We start from the raw sequence: 20,186 nt of genomic DNA, 5'->3' as shown, positions 1-20,186 counted from the left end.
CCGAATTAAAGCTCATACTGTACAGCAGGTGACTGGGTGCTTAACGGGGTGTGAGAGGCTGGCACTGTTACATGGTATGATGTGACTACTGTTGGCGCCAGGGATAATTAGAGCTTTTCTTATTGGCACCTTCCAATTAGATAATGAGCCCTTGGAGTAAATATTATTGTGATGTATCACAGAATGAGCATTCATAGTGGCACAAATGCACACGTTCTGTAATTTGATGACTGCCTATTAAACCATGCTGATGATGTTTATAAAAAATGTGATGATACATCCATTCTTTATTAGGGATTTATTCTCCTTGTTCTTCTGCTCTAAATATGCAGTTCCATTATCGTGTGTTTAATTGCTATTCGTTGTTAAAGTGCCGTAGAGAGACTTATGGTTACTAGAGTTCGTATTAAAAGAAAAAAAAAAATTAAGACCGGTTGCAAATTGTCTCAGAATATCACACTCTAGATCATATTAAAAGTTAATTTAAAGGTGAACAACCCCTTAAAAGGAATTGTGGGAAGCATTGCGATGGGAAAAACATGGAGACTGCACCTTGCTCACTGCACTTGTGGTCGTAAAAGGCACCTTGGCACCTGATGTGTGGCCAGGAGTACTTCTGGGGTCTTTGGCACCCGAGGGGGCCTTTTGTATGCCCACCCCCCCTTGCACCCGGCGCTTACCTTTGTATGTGCCGGCAGGTTGAATGAGGGGGGGGAGCATCACTAGTGCAATTGCGCTTTCTGCACTAGAAGAGCCAAAATCTAAAAATCAGAATTTTGGCTCTTTAAAGGGATTCTTCATGATTTTTATGATGTCGTTTTTATTTCTAAATGATACTGTTTACACTGCAAATAATTCACTCTACAATATAAAATTTCATTCCTGAACCAGCAAGTGTATTTGTTTAGTTGTAATATTGGTGTGTAGATGCATCTCAGGTCATTTTGCCTGGTCATGTGCTTTCAGAAAGAGCCAGCACTTTAGGATGGAACTGCTTTCTGGCAGGCTGTTGTTTCTCCTGCTCAATGTAACTGAATGTGTCTCAGTGGGACCTGGATTTTACTATTGAGTGTTATTCTTATATCTACCAGGCAGCTGTTATCTTGTGTTAGGGAGCTGCTATCTGGTTACCTTCCCATTGTTCTGCTGCTGGGGGGAAAGGGAGGGGGTGATATCACTTGCAGTCAGGACTGGATTTAATCTTTTTGAGCCCCTAAACCGCCTGGGTCCTAGTGCCCTTACGCAAATGCACGCACCTCCCTACAAGCGCATGTGCCGGGTCTAAAGCTGCCAAGGTCATAGCTCCCTCACTAAAACCAGGTCCAAATGCGCAAACATCCCCCGCAAGCGCACACTCCCCAGCAGGTCTGGACTGAGAATTAAAATTGGCCCTGGCATTTCAGGTACACGGAGGCCCAATCAGCCCACATATAGAGGCCCAAACAGCCCCCACCAGCCCACTAAATACTGACTTTCTATGGCACCTTATAGCAGCCCCTCTGGCATTTGCCAGAACTCACAGATTGCCAGTCCGGGCCTGCTCCCCAGTGATCTTAGTGCTCTTCTAGATGCGGCTTGGGCAGCATGCCTCCCCTCAAATTTTGACGCCTCGCCACAAATACGGGCCTGCTTGCAGTACAGCAGTAAAGAGTGACTGAAGTCTATCAGAGCACAAGTCGCATGACTGGGGGCAGCTGGGAAACTGACAATATGTCTAGCCCCGAGTCAGATTTCAAAATTAAATCTAAAAAAAATCTGTTTGCTCTTTTGAGAAATGGATTTCAGTGCAGAATTCTGCGATGGCTTTTTGCCACCCCTGGTAACCTGTGGGCTGCTATCGCCTGAGACGAATTTCTCAACTTGCCTCATGGCAACATCGCCCTTGTGTGTGGCTTTGAAACCCAAATGGTATGTGGGTTGAAAAAAAAATAAAAAATACTTTGAATGTCAAGCCTGGCATATTTAGCTAACAGGGTGACATCCTTCTTGTTGCCCTTTAAACTGGAAATTTCATATACATCTTCCTTATAAGGTCACCTGTTTGGTGAAAACACCTTGCCCTACAGGTAAGTCATATGTGAATGAAACAACATATTTTTTTTGGAGTGGGGTGGGAAACATAATTCATAAATTAACTGACGTACCATTGGGCTGTTCACTGTGCTCTTTGGATTCACTCTCCGAACTGCCGCTGACTTACGTGAATTTGGCAAGTTTTAGATGGAGTATTTTCACATTCAGACTTGGAACAGATTTGGGGCATAATAAATTGTGTAAAAAAAAAATCACGTCTTTTTTTTTTTTTTTCCCCGCAACTTTTTTTAGTTTTCGGTGTTGAAAAAAACCAGAGAAAAAATCGCACCTTTATAAATAACCCCCTGAAAGTTAATTTAAAGGTGAACAACCCCTTTAAAGACCCCTTTATTGTTCTGTCTGGATATTTTCCACTTATATGTCAACATTTTTCCACTAACGGCCAAGTTAAAGTGGACCTGTCACCCAGACATAATAATCTGCTTAATAAAAGTCCTTTTCAAATTAAAAATCCCTTTTTTTTTTTTTTTTTTTTTTTTTAAAGCAGTCCATGGGGATGGACATCAGGGCCCCCATTAAGGTGCACAAACAAGATTTTGAGCTGATACAAGGCTTGTCGTAATAACTGTCCACAAAAATAGTTCCTGTCTGCTTGTTATAATTATGAATTCCCAGACCGAAGGAAACAAGATTCAAATAATTTATTTTGTGTAATTAAAGTTTATTTTGCTTGAGTAACTTGATAAAATAGGATTTGGAATCATATATTTCGGGTGACACTGCATTGTATAGAGAATGCTATACACCAGGAATTCCCAACCTTTCGAACCCGTGAGCAACATTCAGAAGTAAAAGGAGTTGAGGAGCAACACTAGCATGAAAAATGTTCTTGGGATGACAAATAAGGGCTGTGATTGGCCATTTAGCAGCCCCTATGTGCATTGTCAACCTACATTGAGGTTCTGTTTGGCAGTACATCTGGTTTTTATACAACCAAAACTTGTCTCTAAGCCTGGAAAATAATCACCTGCTTTGAGGCCACTGGGAGCAACATCCAAGGGGTTGGAGAGCAACATGTTACTCATGAGCTACTGGTTGGGAATCATTGCTGTACAGAGTGAGACCAGTAGAAATCTTCTGAGTTCTCTCCAATTATCTTACCTTGGATTTAGGGTTAACTGATTTGTAATTATGTTTTCCAGTTATGTGTAAAATGTATATGAAGTTCTTTTGGCAGCGTCACCTGTATTGGCCTGTAATAAGTTGTTTTCTCTCCAGTCTCGTAGTATATTACAGTAGCTTGTGAGTCCTGTGCAAGCCGAAACATGTTTTAGACGACCCTGCTGATCATATTATCTCTTTTTAACCAGTTATGTGCCCAGTAGTCATGGGCCGGCCTTTCCTTTTATAAAGTTTTTATCCTGCCTTATCTGTGATCACTCGAAACCAGTCCGACCTCTCCTGCCGCCCTGTTGGGGCTTGTCTGTGTGTAGCAAAATGAGTATTAATTTAAATCCACCCTGATGCAAATAATTCAGTTTGTATATTTCTGACTATCTCTTAACTTTTCAGTGGCTTCTAATATCCTTATTCAGTAGGGGAGTATATTATCCCTTATAATACATGAGTGACACTCAGAGTTCCCTGTATAACTCAGCCTGCAGCCTTGTGCCATTATATGGTCACAGAACAACCCCTCAGTAACTTCTAATATCCTTATCATTTACAGTAGGGGATACATTATCCCTTATAATACATGAGTGATGCTCAGAGTTCCCTGTATAACTCAGCCTGCAGCCTTGTGTCTTTATATGGTCACAGAACAACCCCTCAGTGACTTCTAATATCCTTATCATTTACAGTAGGGGGTACATTATCCCTTATAATACATGAGTGATACTCAGAGTTCCCTGTATAACTCAGCCTGCAGCCTTGTGCCTTTGTATGGTCACAGAACAACCCCTCAGTTACTTCTAATATCCTTATCATTTACAGTAGGGGGTATATTATCCCTTATAATACATAAGTGATACTCAGAGTTCCCTGTATAACTCAGCCTGCAGCCTTGTGTCTTTATATGGTCACAGAACAACCCCTCAGTAACTTCTAATATCCTTATCATTTACAGTAGGGGGTACATTATCCCTTATAATACATGAGTGATGCTCAGAGTTCCCTGTATAACTCAGCCTGCAGCCTTGTGCCTTTGTATGGTCACAGAACAACCCCTCAGTTACTTCTAATATCCTTATCATTTACAGTAGGGGGTACATTATCCCTTATAATACATGAGTGATACTCAGAGTTCCCTGTATAACTCAGCCTGCAGCCTTGTGCATTTATATGATCACAGAACACCTCAGTGACTTCTAATATCCTTATCATTTACAGTAGGGGGTAAATTATCCCTTATAATACATGAGTGATACTCCGAGTTCCCCGTACAACTGAACTTGCAGCCTTGAAACGATATATGTGATTTATGTTGCCGACAAGAAAAGAGAATTGCCAGGATATTCTGCCGCTCTAGTCCTACTTCACTGTTTATCATGTGAGTATGTAGGTCAATAAAAGATATATTCCCAGAACAGGTTTAGTAGCTGCAAGGTAGGGTTGTATTGGCCTTAAATATAAAGTAGAATTTGTTTTGGGTTTGGTTCCATTGTCCCTGTATGTGTGTATCAGCCTTAGGCCGGGACATGCCATTGTTTTACTGTGTGGGGGTCTCTACTGTAGCACAAAAGGATTGTGGGAGCGATCCAAGGTTAACTAAAGTCAAAGTATAAAGTAAGTGCAACTGATCCAGCCAAAAAGTTGGTTTGACCCATACATGTTCCCTGGTTCTGTGTTTCACCCAGAGAAGACAGAGTTTCTATGCAGAGTCTAAAGAGGAAGTATTCTTATGAAATCTTTTCTATAAGAAGAATTCCATGCTCTTTGTTTAGGCTCACCACAAAACTAAAATAAGTAAAACAGGTGTAGCAGCACCCCTTGTCCAGGGGCGTAACAACACGGGAAGCGGACCAAGAAGCTATAGGTCCACTTATACAGTTTCAATCTCTATTGGTAGAATGAGGTAGAACCTCTAGATATGTTTTGGGCCCTAAAATTAATTTGCTGTGGGGCCCTGAAACATATAGTTACGCCACTGCCCTTGTCTGTCTGTACTGTGTTTTGATCTGTCTGTGTGTTGCTAGGCATGGAGCAAACCGAAACGTAGAGGCTACTGGCCCAATGCTTGTGGATTTTAACTAGCATGGCACATAAAGGACAACCAAGGTCCTGGCTACCAGATATCCTTGAGAGAACTCCAAGAGACCTGCACACAGCCAACATTTTGCAGGGGGGAGCTGGTTGCCTTGATGTAGTTAAAGGACCAGCAACATACTTTTTTTTTTTTTTTTAAATTTGTTTCTACATAACAAAAAAAACAGACCACTTTGTCTGGTTTTTCGGTGTGCAAGCCCTTTCTATGAGATTTAAAGGACCTGTAACTTGAAAAACTATTTAAAAATTTGTTTCTACATAAAAAAACAAAACACCAAGACACATTTAACTTTAAATTTGCAAAGTCTTTATTAAGAAATAACGATACTCTGCTTGCGCTACTCTTCAGAAAAGGTGATGGGGCAACAATCTATCGTGCGGCGATCGATTTCTCCTCCCTGCCTTGTATATGAGATAGCCAGGGAAGAGAAATCGAGCTTTGCACGATGGTTCGTTGTCCTGTCGCCTTTTCTGAAGAGGAGCGGAAGCGGAGTATCGTTATTTCTTAATAAAGACTTTGCAAATTTCAAGTTAAATGTGTCTTGGTGTTTTGTTTTTTTTTTTTATGTAGAAACAATTTTTTTTAAATTGTTTTTCATGTTACAGGTCCTTTAAATCTCATAGAAAGGGCTTGCACACCCAAAAAACAAACAAAGTGGCATTGCAAACGATCTATATTTACAAATAAGCAATCACAGACAAAAAGTCAGTTTGGTCATATATACAAAGTAAGACAAAACTGTCCGCAAAATGCACAATTTAAGCAGATGATCAGAAAAAGGAAGCGGATGCCTTTGCCACAGAACGAGAATTACCCCAACGTTTTGGCTATAAGCCTTTCTCTTCCCCTTTAGAATTTGGGTGGTTGTATGCTAAAATTGTGCATTTTGCTGACAGTTTTGTCTTACTTTGTATATATGACCAAAGTGACTTTTTTTCTGTGATTTCTTAATATTTTGTAAATAAAGATCTTTTGCAATACCACATTGTCTGTTTTTTTCGGTGGTCAACCCCTTTCTATGGGATTTAGGGGCAGATTTATCAAGGGTCGAATTGAAAATTCGAAATTCGCATGTTTGCGTTTTTTTATGGTGAAAATTGTCAAATTTGACTAGGGAGTGATTAAAATTCAATTCGAGTTTTCGGAGAAAAAAACCTCAAATCGAGTCGAAACGAAAATTCGAATGCGATCTGTATTCGATTCGAGTTTTCGGGTCGATCCTATTCACCCGAGTTTAACAAATTAAATTTTTATAATAAATTTCGATTGGTCAAATTCAAAAAACTCACATGAATGCAACATTGTTTTGCCTTGTATGGGGATATGCTTTGGCTTTTTGCAGCTGTAATTAACCAAACTTTTTGATACTATTGGTACATTAGAGTGCTCTCCATTGATCAATATTTCTGTATGTCTTGATGTGGTTACCCAGAGAAAGTCTGACATTTTTGGTCTTTGCCAGAAAGAAGCAACCAAAAGCTGCAACTCCCTTAGAAGAATAACTTCATATTTCTATTTCAGATGTTGTCTATACCTCGGAATTCTTCTCCCAGATTCAACAGCAGCTCTCCTTTTACAACTGGTACGGGAATGCGCGGCTATTTCAATTCCGGGTGCCCCCTGACACCGCTCTCCTCCGATGGCTGCTACAGGCCTCGCGGGACAAAGCTGACTGCAACGATGCAGAAATTACTGTGTAAGTATCTTTTTTTTTTTTTTTATTCTCTGCTTATATTTCTGTTATTTTAGTTTAAAAGCAATGTCATGATTGGCTAGAAAAAAAGGCACTGTTCTGGCAGTCTTCCTGGTGTGAATGTGTAATATAGCGTGCTTTAGATGCATGTGAGGTGCGGGTGGAAAAAATGTCTTGAGAACCCTACACCAAGATAAGACTTCAGGGGCTGTTCCTTCTGAATTGTGCTTAGTACAGAGGAATACCTTTGCTGCCATAGTTTTATGGTATCACTCTGTACAGACTATGAGCAAACTTAGGGGACTGGTCCTGCTGAATTGTGCTTAGTACAGGGAATACCTATGCTGCCATAGTTTTATGGGATCTCTCTCTGTACAGACTATGAGCAAACTTAGGGGGCTGTTCCTGCTGAATTGTGCTAAATACAGGGAATACCTATGCTGCCATAGTTTTATGGGATCTCTCTGTACAGATTATGAGCAAATTTAGGGGACTGTTCCTGCTGAATTGTGCTTAGTACAGGGGAATACCTATGCTGCCATAGTTTTATGGGATCTCTCTGTACAGATTATGAGCAAATTTAGGGGACTGTTCCTGCTGAATTGTGCTTAGTACAGGGGATACCTATGCTGCCATAGTTTTATGGGATCTCTCTGTACAGACTATGAGCAAACTTAGGGACTGTTCCTGCTGAATTGTGCTTAGTACAGGGAATACCTATGCTGCCATTGTTTTATGGGATCTCTCTGTACAGACTATGAGCAAACTCGGGGGACTGTTCCTGCAGAATTGTGCTTAGTACAGAGGAATATCTATGCTGCCATAGTTTTATGGGATCTCTCTGTACAGGCTTTGAGCAAACGTAGGGGACTGTTTCTGCTGAATTGTGTTTAGTACAGGGGAATACCTATGCTGCCATAGGTTTATGGGATCTCTCTGTACAGGCTATGAGCAAATTTAGGAGACTGTTCCTGCTGAATTGTGCTTAGTACAGAGGAATACCTATGCTGCCATAGTTTTATGGGATCTCTCTGTACAGACTATGAGCAAACTTATGGGTTGTTCCTGCAGAATTGTGCTTAGTACAGAGGAATACCTATGCTGCCATAGTTTTATGGGATCTCTCTGTACAGATTATGAGCAAACTTAGGGGCTATTTTGGGATATAACACAATAGGTGGGGCTATATGAGGGGATCAGAAAGGCTATACCATAGCATGTAGGTGAGGCTACAGACACATAGATAGCAGTAATTAAGTAGATTTTGCCTGTGCAAGTCAAAGCCATTGGATGTTCTGTTGCAGCCTATGCAGAACACATGACAACGGGTACTGAATATTGCTGAAAGTGACAGAGCAGTTCTTTACAAGTTACGTGTCCTTTTGCTTTGCAGACATTTCCGTCATGGAGCCCCACCGGTGATTAACCCTCTGGGCACAGCTTTTTCCGCTGCCACTCGTGTCCCTTATTCTTTTAACATGACAATGACATTTACAAACTCGTTGAACAATAACACCTTCTTGAATATCACCAACCCTGAGCCGGGAGACTGGTATATCGTGGCCCACCTGCCCAGAGATCCAGAAAAAATCCAAATCCAGGTAAGTGGTTAGTTGCTGATCATTTTGAAGGTGACATTGTAGCCTTTGTTTTTATTTATGTTCAGTCTTTATGTTGTTTCTGGAGGTGGAGATTGTGGGTAAGTCACTTCTGATCCTCCCATACCTCTTGTTTGTTGCAAAAACACAGAAAAACATTTGGACTATTGAGTGCAGCTTTAATGTGGCTCTGTCTCCCTGGTGCTCAAATAATATTTCCATTTACCCTGGTTAAAAGGACAAATCGTTTGTTTTCTCTCTCTTTGTGAGCAACATAGAAGCTTTATTAGCCACAGTGATCCTGACACATGGAATAAGAATGAATCATTATGCACCATTTTAAAGTACACATAAAACAATGTTTTGTTAAGCATTTCCCTGGTTATTGCTTCAAAGGGGAAATAAAACACAAACAAACACAGCACAGGAGCACCTGACTGTAGAGTCCTGCAGCGGGTCAGGTACCCGCAACAAAAGCGGGCACCATGCGGAATGAGGGGAGGATTTTCAGGTGCGGGTATAGCCGCGGGTCGGGTTGCGGGTCTCGTCTAAATTTCTTATCTTATGAAATATTGTTTATATTTTACTCCTTTTAAAGTCTTAAAAAACGTGTTTCTGTCCCCATGATGTCACTACCGGTTTGCAGCACCATCACTTCCTGTTTGGTGGTTGGCAGGTTGCGGGTCGGGTTGTGGATAAGGCAGTTGCGGGTCCGGGTCAGGTAGTGGATCAAAGTAGGTAAATATGCAGGTTCGGGTCCGGTTCTTAGAAAACGGTTCCACGCAGGACTCTGCCTGACTGCTAGAAGCTCCCGCTCTCAGACATGATCTAGGTTGGGGTATCACCTGACATGAAAGCAGTGTCTTGTTTGGGATGGCCTGGGTAGAGCTGAAACAAGCCAATCAATCCTCTCATCACAAAAGTTAATGGCTGTAACACAACCATATATGTGACCCACAAGGCTCAGAAAATAGCATCCATTGAACTCGGAGGAGACCGTCTTTAATATTTATTGATGAGAAATAATTGGCTTGCTGGGGGCAAAATAATCCTCAGTATTATAAAAATTGCTTTCTGACAGTTTAAAAGGCTACTTGGAGCCATCATCAATAATTTCAGTTTAGAATTGTAACTATGGTTTTCTAAAGAGGTGGAGAAGAGAAAATCACCGGCACAACAGGATATTTCTAGCAGGGAAACCCTTGCTCGTTTATTTGCGGATGCAACGTTTCGGGGCGTAACCCCTTTGTCAAGCATACCGGGAATCAGTGCTCATAGTATTTAAAAGCATATCAATTAGACATAATTGGTTAAGTGATTACAATATTAAGTGATTATATAATTTAGTGAAAAATAAATACATAGTAAGTGTAAAAGGCCATAAATACATAGTAAGCGTCTCAAAAAAGTGTAGTAAAAATTGTCCCAAATATCCATCAGAATAAAAAATCCCTCAGAAAGAGGTGTTCAGCTTTTTTTTCTTTCTTTTTTACCCAACCAATAAGGGGCAGATTTATCAAGAGTCAAATTGAGAGTTCAAATTTTTTAGTCTTTTGATGGCCAAAACTGTCAAATTTGAGGTTTTTTTTTTTAAAATTCGAATTTGATTTTTGAGATTTATCATACAATGGCCCTTTAAGGACTTGAATTTGACAATTTGCCACCTAAAACTTGCCCGAATTGCTCTTTTAGTCAATGTGAGATGACCTGGGGTAAAATTGGAGTTGTTTGCAGCCTTCCTGACATTTTGAGTTTTTTTTTATTTAAAACTCAAATCGACTTCGATTCAAATTTGATTTGGGTTCGATCCTTTTCACTTTAGTTTAGGAAATTAGATTTTTTACATGCATTTGGATTGGTTGAATTTCGAGTTCATAGGAGTTTATGGGAGTTTTTAAAAAACTCACATGAATTCAAAATTCAACCTTTGATAAATGTGCCTCCCCTGTCGGATTGCCCTCACAATAAGGCTAATGCCCTGCAGGGCTGCAGGATTTCTGCATGAGAATTTGCATTATGGTGCTGAGATCGGCAGGACCAACACAAATGGTTACAGGTGAAGGCAAGGAGAAAGGATGATTCAGACCGGGATTCATCCCTGTGGGACATAAGGGCAGACAGAAAGATGCGGATCCGCTCTATCTCCGTTCATTTGAAGCGCTTCAGCTTGCATGCAATAACACACAGCTGAGCAGATCTTGGCCTGAAAATGCCTGATTTTGGGTATTTGGGCCAACCTCTACTGCAAGCAGTTCTTCAAATCAGTGGAGATAGGGCAACGATCTAACCCGCTTCTCTCAGCCTGAAAAAAATACACAGACTGAGAGCAGTGGAGCCAATGCTCCAAAAAACCCTAAAAATTAATATGGGTAAAAATTTTATATACTGAATTTATTGCACCAGCCTAAAGTTTCAGCTTGTCAATGGCAGCAATGATCCAGGACTTCAAACTTGTCACAGGGGGTCACCATCTTGGAAAGTGTCTGTGACACTCACATGCTCAGTGGGCTCTGATTGGCTGTTGAGAAGCTAAGCTTAGGGCTCGTCACTAATTATCCAGCAGAAAATGAGCTTCCCTGGCTGTAATATAAGCTGATGCTACAGGTTTGCTGATTATTCAATTCTGATGCTAATTGCACTGGTTTCTGTGCTGCCATGTAGTAATTATCTGTATTAATTACTAATCAGCCTTATATTGTGACATTTCTATTCTCTGTGTGGGTCCCTAAGCTCAGTAAGTGGGGTATGGATTTTTTTAATAAGGGGTTTGTTTCTCCTTTAAGCTACTGAAAAATGCCTTACCCTTTGAACAAAACAGGGATTGTTTGTCCATATATTGCAATATATTTAATCTGGCCAACTACGTCAGTCATCCCTGGTCTGGTCAGTCCTACACTCAACTCTTATCTGATTAGTTCTACAGATATATTTTACACAGGGACTAAGTTTTACCTGTAACTTACTTGCTGCTTTCAAGGTTAAAACTCCAAAACTTGGTTGTCCTTTTATTGGCCACCAGTGGCATCAACAGGGATGACTTTGACATTGTTGGACAGCTTAAATATATTTAATCAAAACCAAAGAATGGCGGCACTCCAGTAAAAAAGGCAGGTTTATTGCAGAATCCTGCAGATGTACATGGCCTTACGCATTTCGGGAACAAAATCCCTTAATCATAGACTTACATGGCGAATCATACATGCGCATTATATGCAAAAAGTCTGTGGCGACCCCTGTTGGCCACCCTCACATATCACAGTTAAAATCACTATTTATTTATGTCAATAAAAACATGGAATGCTCAGTTAAAATCTCAAACTTAATAAAACCAAATATAATCCTGGGGAACTCTGTGTGCTTGTATTTTCTATATATATTTATTGCAATTCTTACTGTAAATTATGTGTCCTTAGCTTACATAGTCCATTCGCTTTGTTATTTATAACTAATTCTTAGGCATTCATCTCGTTATAAGTGCAAATATGTCTATTGTTACCTCAAGGGGTTTACCGTCATCTCCTATAATTAATCATTTCCCAATTAGGTGTGGCTAAATACGTGTTTGGCGTGGAGGCACGTGTACAGGAATGAAGTCTAATAATTAAACATAAATATTTATATATCTCATCATATCACCCACTGCACACTGTAAATACTTGTTTCCCACACTTGTCATTTGTCAATATAAATATGCAATATCATGTCTCATGTTCAGACCCTTCGTAATTCTCGTTTCCAACTCAAGAATCCAAAATGCCTCTCTTCATTTTATAGAGCGTATTGGATCAACACCTCTTAAAGGTGTCCTCACCTGTAGGTTCCTTTTACTGAGAGCCAACTGCCCCCAGGGTTCCATGAAGCTGAAGTAACTAAACCAGGTGCTAGAATCTTCCCTAATATTGGAGCTTTTTTTGAAACACATATAATGTCTGTCAGTGACAGCACCTCAGCTAGCGTGGCATCGTTATATAGTACTGGAAGATGTCTTCTAATGATACCACAAATCCTGCCATATTCCTCACTATATTCAGTGGTGAAATAAATTTGATCCTTCCCCCTTTATTCCTGATATCTGTTCCTTATGATTAAGGGGTGGGGGATCCTACCTTTTTTAGGAACCCTGCCTGCTTTGTTGCATGATGCCCTTATGATCTCCTTAAGGTGGCCATACACTAGAAGATCCGCTCATTTGGCAAGGTCACCACGTTACAATACTACGAATGGGCTACTACTGGTCGCAGGACCACATCAACTAGCCGATGCGGTCCTGGATTGTACAAAAAATCAAACTTGACCGATCGATATCTGCCCGATTTTTGGCCTGATATTGATCGGGAGGACCCGTCGGCAGCCCCCACGCATGGGCAGATAAACTGCTGAATCGGTCTAACGGAATGATATCGACATCTTTGATCTGGCTGTGTATGGCCACCTTAATATGGTATTGCCTGCTGTAGGTTTCCTAAAAATGTTGGATGAAGGAGTTTCACACCTGCTTCAATGTGAATCCGTTTAATTACATTTTTACACTAGAGCACAATCAATTGGAGATCAATTTCCTGGATCTTAATCTAAAAGGTAACAGTCAGCTGGGGAGTATTGAATCCAATGTTTTTAGGAAACCTACAGCAGGCAATACCATATTAAGGGCTAACAGCTGCCACCCTAAGCATGCTATACGGATATTCCCTACAGTCAGTTTGTTAGATACAGAAGGAACTGTAAAATAAATAATCTCATTTTAATCATGTTGTCAAAGAAGCCGTATTTCATTTTAGGGCAGAAACCCCCCTTTTTCACATTTAGCTGTTTTGGTTTTTTTTGTTTGTTTTTTTAAATTTGGGAAAGATTCTCTGAGTTAGACGTTGTTGCTAATTTTAGCCAGAGATCTGTTTTGGATTGAGATGTTTGTATGACTGGCTCATTATTCATGCAGCCGCCAGCTTTCATTTGGTACAGTCACCGTTTCAAACAGCATGCCATTTTAGGAGTATTGCTCAGAAAGAATGTCAGCTGAGCCGCTTACATCATCAGCTCCTGCATTAAAAGAAATGTAAATCCACTAAATAAATTAATAAAAATGTTGGATAAAGGAGTTTCACACCTACTTAAATGCGAATCCGTTTAATTAAATTTTTACACTAGAGCACAATCGATTGGATATCAATTTCCTGGATCTTAATTTAAAAGGTAACAGTCAGCTGAATCCAACATTTTTAGGAAACCTACAGCAGGCAATACCATATTAAAGGAAAACTATACCCCCCAAACAATGTAGGTCTCTAATAAAAGATACTGAGTAAAACAGCTCATGTGTAAAACCCTGCTCCATGTAAATGAACCATTATCATAATAATAATATACTTTTCTAGTAGTATGTGCCATTGGGTAATCATAAATAGAAAATTGCCATTTTAAAAAATAAGGGCCGCCCCCTGAGATCGTAAGATTCACAGTGCACACTTACAAACCACATGTAAGGTCACATGAGCCAATTAACAGACAGAGTTCTGCCTTTTGCTTCCTCACTTCTTCCTGTTACAGTTAGTGTTGTAGTATTTCTGGTCAGGTGATCTCTGAGGCAGCACAGATACAGTCACGAAATGGTGGTTCAAGGCAAGAGATGTAAAAGGGCAATATTTATGTAAATATATATTCCAGTTTGGAAAGATTCTTTAATATGTCATTCAATTTGATATAAACTATCTGTTGCTTAAGTATTCATTTTGGGGGTATAGTTTTCCTTTAAGGGCTAACGGATTCCACCCTAAGCATACTATACGGAGTATTCCCTACAGTCAGTAGTCTGTCACCCAGACGGAGTATTCCCTACAGTCAGTTTGTTGGATATAGAAGGAACTGCAGCCAGGATGACACCTTCAAGGAACAATCGAGATTGCTGGGTGACAGACTACGGACGCGGGGCTATTCTAAGGAGATCATAAGGGCATCATGCGACAAATCCGGCAGGGGCCCTAAAAAAGGTAGGATCCGCCCACCCCTTAATCATAAGGAAGAGATATCAGGAATAATGGGGAAGGATCAAATTTATTTCACCACTGAATATAGTGAGGAATATGGCAGGATTTGTGGCTTTTGGATTCTTAAGTTGGAAACAAGAATACCGAAGGGTCTGAACACGAGACATGATATTGCATATTTATATTGACAAATGAAATACAATGTACAAATATATACAATGTACGGTATATTTTGACGTTGGAGTGGGTGATATATACATATATAGATATTTATGTTTATTTATTAGACTTCATTCCAGTACACGTACCTCCACTCCTCACCAAACACGTATTCATCCACACCTAATTGGGAATGGATTAATTATAGGAGATGACGGTAACCCCCTTGATGAGGTAACTATAGACATATTTGCACTTATAACGAGATGGGTACCTAAGAATTAGTTATAAATAAAGCGGTATAATAGGAAACAAGAAATGGACTATGTAAGCTAAGGACACATAATTTACAGTAAGCATTGCAACACATATATTGAAAATACAAGTTCCCCAGGATTATATTTGGTTTTATTAAGTTTGAGATTTTAACCGAGCATTCCATGTTTTTATTGACATAAATAAATAATGATTTTAATGGTGATATGTGAGGGTGGCCAACAGGGGTCGCCACAGACTTTTTGTATATAATGCGCATGTATGATTCACCATGTAAGCCTATAATTTAGGGATTTTGTTTCCGAAATGCGTAAGGCCATGTACATCTGCAGGATTCCGCAATAAAGCTGCCTTTTTTTACCGGAGTGCCGTCCTTCTTTGGTCTTGATATTACGCTGCTGCGGATAGAGCACCTGGAGCTTTATATGGAAGCAGCCACGGGGGTTGTTAGTTTGGAGTGGTCCCCCTTGTGTGTTGCAGCTTAAATATATTGCAATATATGGACAAACAATCCCTATTTTGTTTAAAGACTAGGGCATTTTTAGTAGCTTAAGGCACAAAATGTCTCTGTCTTAAATATATTGATAATGGGTTGAGTGCAGAGGATTGCTTGTATTTGTCTTGGCCAAAAGGAACCATACCTATACTGATCATGCCGTCTCTTTCCCTCCAATCTCAGGTGATTTCTCACATGCAAATAAATGTCATTTTTATATGTGATAACCATGTAATGTAAACAAATGAATCCAGTTTGCTTACGCTTTCTTTATCAGCCCCCAGCTCTGATTAGTTTGACCAATACCCGAGAATCCATTCAATATCTTTTAGAATATAGGTGCCTACAGCTAGGTGTGGTGTTACCATTTATGTATTATAGGGAAGAGCTGTTAAAATAATTGTAGTCAAATTACTAAGTAAGTTAATCGCAATGTTATGATGAGTTACTTCCAGGCATAATAAGCGGCGTGACTTCCCTCATTTGCAAATTACCATAGTTGGTTGATGATGAGTTAAGTTTTGGATGCCTTTACAGTAATGGATGATCCTGACCTGCAAATTGTATCGTTTGAAGGGAAAGAGGATAGAGGCCAGTTCTTGGCTTCTTCTTTGAGGCTTAGCCGCACCTTTCTCATCAGGGTTGGACTGGCATGCCGGGACACTAGGAAATATCCTGTTAGACTAGGGTTGCCACCTGCCCGGTTTTTCAAAAAACCGGGGAATGCCAAATTAGGAAAACCGGACAGGATTTCTTATGCTTGATGCTGTGACCAGCCAATCACCGCGTCATAGCCCTGCCCCAGTTGCATCACGGCTCTGTCCCCTCCCCGGATTTCCCCTGGTGAAACGGTGGAAACCCTATAGGCCCCACTGGCCACTGTCCCTAATAATTTGCAGGTTGAGGGGAGCTGTTAGTGTTTGGGTGAGGAGGTTTCTAGGTGGCCCAGATACAGTGGCATAACTAGATGTTTATGGGCCCCCAACATTTGCAGCGGTTGTGCTGTTTTACCAATATATGTTGAAATAGTCATTAATGCCTCATGGGGCCCCCTATACTTCCTGGCCCCCCTGCTTCCTCTGTAGGTACGCCACTGCCCAGATACCCCAGAGCAACATTGTTTCTCATAATCAAAATCACTTGGACCTCGATCCACCAGAGAAATCGCTGGCATGAGAAATCACTAAATAATAAGCCATGCCGTACATCATTTTAGGGCAGAAAACCCCCTTTTTAACATTCAGCTGTTTTCTCTTTTTTAAATTTGGGAAAGATTCTCTGAGTCAGACGTTGTTGCTAATTTTAGCCAGATCTGTTTTGGATCGAGATGTTTGTATGACTGGCTCTTACTCATTATTCATGCAGCCGCCAGCTTTCATTTCGTACAGTCACTGTTTTAAACAGCATGCCATTTTAGGAGTATTGCTCAGAAAGAATGTCCGCTAACCTGCTTACACCATCCGCTCCTGCATTAAAAGAAATGTAAACTCACTAAATAAATTCATGTAAAATTTTCTAAAACCTTTTGCACTATCTTTTCTGCTTTTCAAGATATTGGCAGTTTTTATACTGCTGACAAGGTCTTGGAAACTACATCGCCACCTGCTGTTCATGTCCGCTGACTTCACACATTAGGTAGAAAATCACATTATTAAGCCAAGTTTTGTGATGTTGCTCTGCTTAGAACTGACCAGTGATGCCTCTCATCTGCTCACTAACTTCATTTTTAATGGTCACAATGCTTTTGTACTTTACATGTTTCTTTGGAGCTGAGTGAGCACCACTGACCAAGTCCATGTATTGTAAGTCAGATCTAAACACAGACACATTTTATTTTAATGGATGATGGATTTTAAACTGAAGAAGGGTTATGTTACAGCGGGGGAACCGGGAGTTTTGTTTCTATTTTTGGACTATCTATCTCCTGGGTGGATTGGATAACATGCCAGACGGAGCACCCAGCTAAATGCACCAGAGGAAACACTGGGTGCCCTACTTAGCCCAGAACCAAACTTAAAGAATTATTCTTAACAAACAGGTTTAATTTATGCTTTCATGTGATTGTGTGTCACACACTGTAACCTACAGCACTTTAATACCCCTCCAAATTGTGTCTGTAAATTATCCTCCCATTTAGACTGTAAGCCCTACGGGGTAGGGTCCTCCATCCTTTTGTCTCCTTGACACTGAGCACTTAATCTCTATTGTAATTATATTTATGTGAATTGTATTTCTAATAATGCACTTATTGTTACTTATTAATGCAGTGACCCCTTGTTTGTTATTACCAATTTATTGTTTTCCTCAAAGAGCGCTATACAAATAAAAATATACATACAATTGCAAATGCAAGTAAGGCAGAGCTCAGACGGACACAAGACTGTGTTTGTATCAATGCTATTCTTTAAAGGTATACTCTCCCAGCTCATCCCTCGTAGCTACCCATGTTGATAATTTTATTGCTATGACCTCGTTATATGGAAAGCAAAACATCGAGATAAGGCAATTTCAAATGGAATGAGGTTTATTGAGTTTAACAAAGAATATTTAATGGTTTTGCTTTGGGAAAAAGATCATTTTACACCGAAGTGTCCCATGAGCGTTTTGCCAAAGACACTCCCCTTTTCACAAGCTTTTATAGATTAAAATACACATACATACGTTATATAACTTGAACCCTCCCAAAATGTTGGAAGAGGACTGAATGTTCTTAGCTACAGATATTGCACTGAAAATAGTTTCCCATTTACAACTGTCCCTCAGCCTTGCAGTTCTTTATCTGTTAAAAGCAGACACAGGGAGGAATCAGCAAATGAAGAAAACACTTCTGTAAAAAGGGGCCTCATCTAGTATCTGCTGACACTCTGAATTCTGTCAGTAACTTACAAAGTGACCTCTCATCACTGGGTGTCATTAATGAGAGAAATAATAAATAGGGGAACATCACCCATCCCTTCACCTTTCCTGCCTTGGGCATTTGGTTATTGCTGAGTCAGAATGATAGGGGCATTTGATGTAAGACTTTATTATTCTTACACTCTGACACATAACCATTTGTCCGTCATTGGAATAGGCTGTTCTCATATAAATGTGGTCATATAAAAAATATATTATCACCCATTACATTTTCTATCTGTGGCCAGTGACATCACAAATGACTCCCATTATGTCATGACCCCACCTGTTGCATCATCAACCTCCTCTCTCTCAGACACGTTCCCACCCTAGCCTGTATTAGAAGCGACAAAAGCTTTTATGCCCATAAAAACCCTGCCTAACTGCTAGTCGATCTCCTGCTGGGTTCATCCAATCAGAGCAGGTGAAATCTGTCAGTGACTGACAACAAGAGTGTGTTGGTTTCAGCTAGGACAAGCATGTTAGATTGAGGAGCTTGCAAATTTTTTATATATTTTATTCACAGTTTCCCGTTAAGCAGCTGATGTGAGGCAGATTTCTGTCTGAGAGCCGATGCCGTACAATGGGGTATTTGTTGCTGCTGATAGTCGGGGGAATTAATAGTGTACTGGGAGAGAAAGAAGGAATAAAGAGCTGCTTATGGTGTGTAGGAGCCTCTGCATTCTAGGAACCTGCTCTATTGCTGCTGCTGCCTTCTTTTATTACTTGGCCTTTTCCAGCTGAAAGAATGTTATTGTCAATTGTACGGAGCAGCGGCCATTAAACTGGCTTCTCCTTCTGGTGTCCAAACAAAGGGAAAGTCGATAGGAAAGGGAAACCATAGCTGACGGAGCCTGATTAGCATTATATTATGTGCGTATATGTTACAGAAGACAGGATCTCTATTAGAATGTACAGCTTCTACACATAACTCCTATACATAACTCCATGTATAAAAACATATGTACATGCATTTTATAGAAACTTCACTTGTAAAGCATTATGTCACTGCCAAAAATTGTCTGTATGTTTCTTTCTGAGGCAAGTGATGCAACATATTTACTGGCGTAACTTCTATACAGCAGGCCCCAGGGAAGGTTGAGCCAAGACCAGTTACTACCTGCATTCCACCTCCACCTGCTGCAAGTCTCTTCTATCCAACACCCATGCCTCCAGCATCTGCTACTAACCCTCACAAAATGCTAAAATTGTTTCTGCTGGGGTCCTGGCTTTGTTACCTTCCACCACCTCCAACTCTTTCCCAGCTGGCAGCAGATGCCCCAGCAATGATGTCTGTTTTGGAGCCCCCTGCCACATAAAGTTACTGTTACCCTCTTAGCACCCACAAGCAAATGTATCTGGCAGCAGGCAGGAGGGATGGCGTCGGGGGGGATGCAGGTCCTTTCTAGTATCCCCATCAGGGTCGGACAGGGGGAGTCTGGGCCCACCTGGGCTGCTGCATCAGGCCCCCCCCCCACCAGTGACACAATATTGCACAGGTAACCTCCAGTATTCGAGGGGGGGGATTACTTCCTTTTCTTGCATAACTCATTTTTTTAGGGGAGTTGGCAAAACCCTGATAAAGGTTCCATCAATTCTATTTATACATGGCAAATAATTAATACTAGTAGGTGTAGTAGAGTAATAGAAACCTAACAGACCCAACAGTCATGTCATGCTGCTGATTCTGTCATTGAATCATTCATTGAGGCTTGTTCCAAATAATAGCAGTGTTCCAAATAATAATAGTTTGTTCCAAATAATAGCAGTGTTTCAAATAATAATA

At 40.4% G+C, this 20,186-nt stretch overlaps 1 protein-coding gene across 1 annotated transcript in view; it reads left to right on the top strand.

The window, feature by feature from the left end:
- The window catches only part of pgap6.S (post-glycosylphosphatidylinositol attachment to proteins 6 S homeolog), a 47,077-nt gene that overhangs the window by 6,344 nt on the left and 20,547 nt on the right, over positions 1-20,186 (top strand). Inside the window, exons 2-3 of the mRNA XM_018239332.2 lie at positions 6,824-6,998; positions 8,389-8,596. Coding sequence (XP_018094821.1) covers positions 6,824-6,998; positions 8,389-8,596 — 383 coding nt within the window. The remainder of the gene's footprint in view (positions 1-6,823; positions 6,999-8,388; positions 8,597-20,186) is intronic.

Source organism: Xenopus laevis, chromosome 9_10S, assembly GCF_017654675.1.
Source record: "Xenopus laevis strain J_2021 chromosome 9_10S, Xenopus_laevis_v10.1, whole genome shotgun sequence".
NCBI classification, from domain to species: Eukaryota; Metazoa; Chordata; class Amphibia; order Anura; family Pipidae; genus Xenopus; species Xenopus laevis.
Note: the sequence above shows the minus strand (reverse complement) of the source record. Positions and strands in the feature narration are given on the sequence as shown.